The following is a 7,311-nucleotide window of genomic DNA, read 5'->3' as shown; positions in this document are numbered from 1 at the left end:
CCCATCCATCCATCCATCCATCCATCCTCCCTCCCATCCATCCACCCAGCCACCCTCCCTCCCATCCATCCACCCAGCCACCCTCCCTCCCATCCACCTACCCACCATCCTCCCATCCATCCATCCATCCACCCATTCATTTAAAAGATGAATTAAGGAGAACCCACTAGGTGCCAGGCAGGTGCCCAAGTGCTGAGTTGTAGCAATGGACAAAACAGATGGTGTAGTTGGCCTCCTGGAGCTCCTGGAGCTTATCTCCAAGTGGGCAGAGCCAAACACGGAAATGATTCCACAAATAAATGAACAACTAAAACTGAACTGCTGGCAGGGTGTGGTGGCTCATGCCTGTAATACCAGCACTTTGGAGAGCCAAAGAGGACGGATCACTTGAGGTCAGGAGTTCAAGACCAGCCTGGCCAACATGGTGAAACCCCTATTAAAAATAAAATAACTAGCTGGGCGAGGTGACAGGCACCTGTAATCCCAGCTACTTGGGAGGCTGAGGCCGGAGAATCGTTTGAACTCAGAAGCAGAGGTTGTAGTGAACCAAGCACCACTACACTCCAGCCTGGACAACAAAATGAGACTCTGTCTCAAAAAAATAAAAAAATAGAAAAATAAAAACTGAACTGCTATGAAAAGGTAGCACCTTGGACCATGAGAGGAGTCTTTGCTGTGATGGCAGTAGAGGGATTTGTGTCAGAAGAGGCTTCCCAGAGGAAGTGATTCTTATGCTGAGAGATCCCAAGGAAGAGGAATTAAAGAAAGGCGGGAAACTGTCCTGGGCTGGGGATCCTCTGTGCAAAGGCCCTGCGGCAGGCAGGGACCTGGCCAGCAGGAGGGACGCGGCAGAACAGAGAGGAGGGGGGACAGACTGCGGGGGGAGGGGGGGACAGAACTGCAGCACCCTCCGGGACACCACTCCCTGCACACACCCGCCACTCCCACCCCCAGGCTGTAGTACAGCTGCCCGCTCAACTGCCCCCACACTTGGGGCACCATCCTTTGTACCCCAAGGCCCCAGTCATGGACCTCATCCAGGACCACATGCCCCAGGACTCCTCCCCCAATCCCCTTCCCTCCCTTCCCCCGAGCCCAGTGCAGGGTCCCAGGAACACAGCTCCCTCCCTGAGCACAGAGTCCTCGGACGCATGAGTGCAGGTGGGCACTGGCTTTATTTGGGACCTGCTTCTGGAAGGTGCAGGCCTGAAGGTCTCCTGCTGGGTGCTCAGCTGGTCCTGGTGACCCCAGCTCACACCAGCAGCTTTTCCCCAAATCCCAGGTCTAGGCCAACCCTGGCCTGCGGCCACTGTTACCACCTCAGACACTGGGATCCCTACTCCTCTGGACCCCAAAGGTCAGCTATGTGGGCTGACGCCCCTTCCTGGGGCATCTTTGGTCGGGCCCTACATCCAGCAGAGATGTGGTCATCTTTGTCCTCTCAGGGCCTGGGAGCCAGCAGGTCTGGCCGGGTGTTAGGGTGGCTTCCTGGTCTCCTTCCTTAGCAGGGAGCTGGCCACAGCCAGGGCTCCCCCCTGCACAAACCTCACGAAGTTGTCCCCGGCCAGCGGCCCCATGGCGTACAGGCCCTCCTGGCGGGTGCTCTGGTAGGTGAAGGGGTCCACGTCAATGGGGTTCCTCTTGGTGCTCAGTGGCTGGTCAGGGTCCACTGCAAAGTCAGCCCCTGCCCCAGGCAGGAAGGAGAGGTCGGGGTGCGAGCCGATGAGGACCAGCACCAGGGAGACCTCAAAGACCTTCTCGACACCCTTGAGGTCCTGGAACACGGCCTGGCAGTCTTCCTTGAAGCACAGCAGCCGGTGCCCGGGGAGGCTGCGGTAACCCTCGTAGGGGCTGGGCGACAGGATGGACTGCTCCCGCATCATCTGATGCACCTTGTGGTACTCAGGGTACAGCATCTTGGGCAGCTGGTTGAACACCAGGCCGGGGTCGTCCACGGCCCGGCGGAAGGCATGGATCACGGGGATGTTGTAGTGGCGGGCGTAGAGGACTGCATCAGCCGCTGACAGCCCCGCGCCAATGATGAGGACAGGGTCCGAGGCCGGGGTCAGCGCACCCACCCTTGTGGCCGCCTCCAGGGCGGACAGCTCATGGTGGATGAAGGGCAGGGCCTCCCCGGGGATGCCCAGCCGGGCTGGGCTGTCGAACGTGCCAGTGGCGAGGACCACGTTGCGGGCCCACAGCGAGAAGGGCTGCCGGCCCTGGTCCCTGCTCAGGAAGCCGCTCACCTGGAAGAGGGGGCTGGAGTCCTGGGCCCCACAGCTGTTGGGATTGGGGGTCCCCCACTCCACGGCTGTGACTACAGCACCGGACACAAAGTTATGCCCCAGACCCTTCTTGACCACGTAGTCCCTGTAGTAGTGGGCAATGTCCCCGGCCGTGGCCCGGCTGTTGCGAAGGCCTCTGTTGGGGAGGATGCAGGAGGCCAGAGTCAGATGCTGTTAAGGGCTGGGGGGCTGGGTGGGATGGGAGAGGTCGAGGGCAGTATCAGGCCCTGGAGCTGGACTAGGCTGTAGCTGCAGGACTGGGCCAGGTAATTCAACCTCTCCAAGCCTCAGTCTCCTCTTGGAGCTAACAAGGGTACCTCCCACAGGAGAGGTGGTACAGGGTAGTGTAGGGTGGTGTAGGGTGGGGTTCCGAGTGTAGCCTCCAGAGCCACACTGCCTGGGCTCGAATCCTGACTCTGCCATCAGGGAGCTGTGTCTGTTTCCCCAGTTTGCAAAATGAGGAAGATGTTGGTGGCAGGACCTATTTCGTGAGGTCGTGGAGAGGATTTGGTGAGGTCATGGAGAGCATTTGGTGAGGTCGTGGACAGGATTTGGTGAGGTCATGGAGAGCATTTGGTGAGGTCGTGGACAGGATTTGGTGAGGTCATGGAGAGCATTTGGTGAGGTCGTGGAGAGGATTTGGTGAGCCGATAAAAACAAAGGATGGAACCTGACTGGAAGTAAGTGCCACGTGAGGATGGGCCACCATGATTGTCACCTCAAAGGATTAAATATGGTATGATTCCGTTTTTATTGAGTTCAGAAACAGGCAGAACTCATCTATGGAGCTGGACATCAAGAGAAGGGTTACCTCCGGGGATGGGGAAGGGGGTCCTGGTGGGAAAGGGCATGGGGGCTTCTGGGGAGAGGGTCGGTTTCTTGATTCTCTGTGCTTACCTTGAGAAATTTCATCAACCTGTACTCACAGGAGTTATGTACTTTTCTATATGTAGCTAATTTTTAAATTGTATTTTATTATTATTTTTTGAGACGGAGTCTCACTCTGCTGCCCAGGCTGGAGTGCTGTGGCGTGATCTCAGCTTACTGTGGCCCCTGCTTCCTGGGCTCAAGCGATTCTCATGCCTGTGCCTCCTGAGTAGCTGGGACTACAGGCGTGCAGCGCCAAGCCTGGCTCATTTTTGTATTTTTATTAGAGATGGGGTATTGCCGTGTTGGCCAGGATGGTCTCGAACTCTGGACCTCAAGTGATCCACCGGCCTCGGCTTCCCAAAGTGCTGGGATTACAGGCTCGCACCACTGCACCTGGCCTATATGTAGTCAATTTAAAAGTTGATTTAAAGACTCCCATGTGAGGCACTCACCATCATTCCCAGCCCACACAGCAGCAGGAGGTATTTTACTATTGTTGTTGTTGTTTTAATTGTCACTCTTTCCAGGGGCAGTGACTGCAGGCCCATTCTTGTGGGGGTTGAATGACAGGCTTTGGCCTCATCCTAGCACCTTCCTGTATCTCACTGTGTGACCTTAGATGAGTTTTTTACCCAGCTTGTGGGCTCACGGTTCAGGATGAACTCCCTTAGGGGAGAATCCCGTGCCACCTGCTGTCTGGCTACATGCAGCAGGAGCTGACAATGGACCCCAAGGCCGTGCCAGTCAACCCAGTGCAGCGCATCTGTGACCCTGGAGTTTATCTCTGTGGGCCGCCATTCTCCTTTTCTCAGTTTTTGTAAAGATTGTGATACAGAACGGTCCCAAGAGCATGTTCTGTGTGGAGTTATTTATAATAATGACACAATGGAAAGAATGAATGCTCCAGGGCTGGCAGGGGCTGGGTAACCTTCGCAGCACCGTGAGGGCAGGGGGTGTGTCTGTGGTGGTTTTGTGCTCTGACGTCTAAGCCCAAGGCCTGGCACATAATAAGCATTTGGTGATTTGCTGGACTGGGGATGCTTACCCGCCTTTGGGAATATTGTGAGGCCATGTAAAAGGATGGTTTTCAATGCTGTGACATCGCCACATGAAATGCTTGGGATAGAATGTGAGAATGCAAAAGCAGGCCGGGCGCGGTGGCTCAAGCCTGTAATCCCAGCACTTTGGGAGGCCGAGACAGGAGAACAGCGTAAATCCGGGAGGCGGAGCTTGCAGTGAGCTGAGATCCGGCCACTGCACTGCAGCCTGGGCCGCGACAGAGCGAGACTCTGTCTCAAAAAAAAAGAAAATGCAAAAGCAGGTTATAAAAGGCTGTGCTTACGTGTGAAATGAAAGCTTCTGGCTGCCTGCTAACACGTAGCTACAGAAACCTGGGTGTCTTCCTGCCAAACATGCAGAAGAGTCTTTGCATCAAAGAATCAGTGAGGCCTGGAGGGGGACGCCTGGAGTGCCTGCCGTTGGGGACACAAGCCAGGTCACAGCCCTGGGGGCAGAGGAAGCTGGGCTTCCCAAGAGGCAGACTGCACCCGGGTATCTGCACTGGGGCAGCTTCTCCCTTGAGTGGACACCCCCGGGAGGAGCAGGGGCTGGAACTCCTTTATTCAGTGATTGAAACTGTGACAGGAAAATCAGTCTTGGGCCCCCGAATCACTAAGTTAAAGGAAAAGTCAAGCGGGGAACTGCTTAGGGCAAAGCTGCCTCCCATCCTACTCAAAGTCTTCCCTCTGCTCGCTGAGATAAATGCACATCTGATTGCCTGCTTTGGAAAGGCTCATCAGAAACTCAAGAATGCAACCGTTTGTCTCTCACCTGTCTGAGACCTGGACACCCCCTTCCTGCCGGAGTTGTCCCGCCTCTGGATGGAACCAATGTCCATCTTACATATATTGATTGATGTCTCAAGTCTCCCTAATGTATACAGCCAGGCTGTGCCCCGACCACCTTGGGCACATGTTATCAGGACCTCCTGAGGCTGTGTCATGGTCATGTATCCTCAACCTTGGCCATTAAACTTCCCAAACTAACTGAGACCTGTCTCAGATATTCAGGGTTCACACGCCGTTTCTCTAGGGTGGCCATGATGGGGCAGGAAGCCAGATGGGGAGAAAATACCCCAGGAGTGAAAGGGTGGGGAGAAGTGTGGGTTTCGGGTGAGCTGTTTTCCTTCTCCATTTCCAATACTCTGCATGACCTTAGGTGAGTTAATTTACCCAACTTGTGGGCTCATGGTTAAAGATGAAACTCACCTGTAGCAAAAGCATTAAAAAAAAGAAGAAAAAAGAAAGTCACCCTATTAGCTGACCCAGAAAGATTGTTCTAGGCCAGGCTCAGAATAGAGGGAGGGACTGAAGGGAGACCACAAGGACTGGGGGACCTGTGCCAGAGGCATGGGGCAGGGCGTGAGGGTCAGGGGCCAGCTGTTACCCCCTCCTTAGGGGCTGGGGCACTCTGGGGAGGCCCAGTTGGGGGCCATGTGACAGGATGGTCTGCTGCTTGCACGGGACAAGGGGTCCTCGGGCGAGCCCAGCTCTCCTGCTCAGCTCCACTCATGTGGGGTGGACAAGTCCTTTCCCTATCTGAGCCTCAGTTTCCCCCTCTGGAAGAAGAGGAAGACAGACCAGATGCACTCTGAACCCCTGTACCTCTGGCTCCTGGGCTCAGTGTGGGGGGCTGTGAAAGGAAAATCAATCTTGGGGCCCCCAAATCACTAAGCTAAAGGGAAAAGTCAAGCTGAGAACTGCTGAGGGTCAACCTGCCTCCCCTTCTATTCAAAGTCACCCCTCTGCTCACGGAGATAGATGCATATCTGATCCCCTCATTTGGAGACGCTCATCAGAACCTCAAAAGGATGCAACTGTTTATCTCTCACCTACCTGTGACCTGGAAGCCCCTCCCCGCTTCCTGCCTTTGCTTCAAGTTGGCCCCACCTTTCCAGACCGAACCAGTGTACTTCTTAGAAATACTGCTTCATGTCTCATGTCTCCCTGAAGTGTACAAAACCACGCTGTGCCCGATCACCTTGGGTACACGCCCTTAGGACTTCCTGAGGCTGTGTCATGGGCGCGTCCTCAACCTTGGCAAAATAAACTTTCTAAAGTAACTGAGACCTGTCTCAGATTTTCTGGGTTCACAGGCCCAAACTTCCGTGTCCCTCAAGGCGTCCTGGGGCAGCCTCACCTTCGCTTCTTCTGCATCCAGTCCTTGACCTCCAGGTCCGGGAGCCCCATCCACTGGCCTTGGCTCAGGGTCACCATGGAGCCTTCGATGGACTGCAGGAAAAGGAACGCGTTGGTCCAGGCCTCTGCTAACCTGAACCCATTTGGGGCTACAGGGCATGGGAGGCCTTGGCTAGGTCTGGGTGGAGGGAGGAAGGAGAGGCAGGGTTGCGGGGTGGAGAATGAGGAAAGGGAGATGCCAGAGTCCCAGCTCCAAATGGGGGGAATGAGGGAGAGAGCCCCCCTACAAGGCATGCCCTCGCTGCCCCACTTACGTGCCAGGCTCCCCCGGGGAGGTTCCGGCCCAGGACCACGTGGGGGATGGCGTGCTCCTTCCGGTGCTTCCAGGTGAGGACCGACTTCATGTTTCCTCCAAAGTCTGTGTCCGGGCGCAGAAGGGCATCAAAGAGCAGGGCCACGGGGCTTTGGGATCGGCCTTCGAGGCCTTCAGACAGGTAGTCCAGGTCCTGGAGGGGGGCACGGGTCAGAGGGGCTGCTGGAGGAGGGCGGGGTCGTCTCCCCAGAGTCTCAGGCTGGGCAGGAATGTGGGGATTGGGGCTGGGCCATTTCCGTGGCACTGGAGGGTCTCAGAGAGATGCGCGCACTGGGGGCGGTTTGAAGCTCTCATTTTGAGGGCTTTCCAGGAGGCCAAGGGTCCCAGAGTACAGAGCATATGGGCAAGCTTAGATGAGACTGGGGCGATTGCCTGAGCCTATATCCCTACCCTAATATCAGCGTGGTCAGATCAGCTTGGGAGGGTGCTGCCTCTTTGTTTTTGTTTTGTTTGGTTTTTTTTGAGACGGAGTCTCGCTCTGTCCCCCAGGCCGGAGTGCAGTGGCGCGATCTCGGCTCATTGCAAGCTCCGCCTCCCGGATTCACACAATTCTCCTGCCTCAGCCTCCCGAGTAGCTGGGACTACA

General features: G+C 55.9%; 1 protein-coding gene across 3 annotated transcripts in view; it reads right to left on the bottom strand.

Moving 5' to 3' along the window:
* Window positions 1-1,156: 1,156 nt before the first annotated feature.
* OSGIN1 (oxidative stress induced growth inhibitor 1) overlaps window positions 1,157-7,311 on the bottom strand; it is a 54,757-nt gene continuing 48,602 nt past the window's right edge. For all 3 annotated transcript variants that reach the window (XM_011942178.1, XM_011942181.1, XM_011942180.1), the window contains 3 exons: window positions 6,667-6,858; window positions 6,354-6,445; window positions 1,157-2,421 (listed from right to left, as the gene is read on the bottom strand). In XM_011942178.1, coding sequence (XP_011797568.1) covers window positions 1,476-2,421; window positions 6,354-6,445; window positions 6,667-6,858 — 1,230 coding nt within the window. In that variant the 3' untranslated portion in view covers window positions 1,157-1,475. The remainder of the gene's footprint in view (window positions 2,422-6,353; window positions 6,446-6,666; window positions 6,859-7,311) is intronic.

Source organism: Colobus angolensis, unplaced genomic scaffold, assembly GCF_000951035.1.
Source record: "Colobus angolensis palliatus isolate OR3802 unplaced genomic scaffold, Cang.pa_1.0 Scaffold207, whole genome shotgun sequence".
NCBI lineage: Eukaryota > Metazoa > Chordata > Mammalia > Primates > Cercopithecidae > Colobus > Colobus angolensis.
The sequence above is the reverse complement of the archived record's forward strand: the minus strand, read 5'-3'. Positions and strand labels throughout refer to the sequence as shown.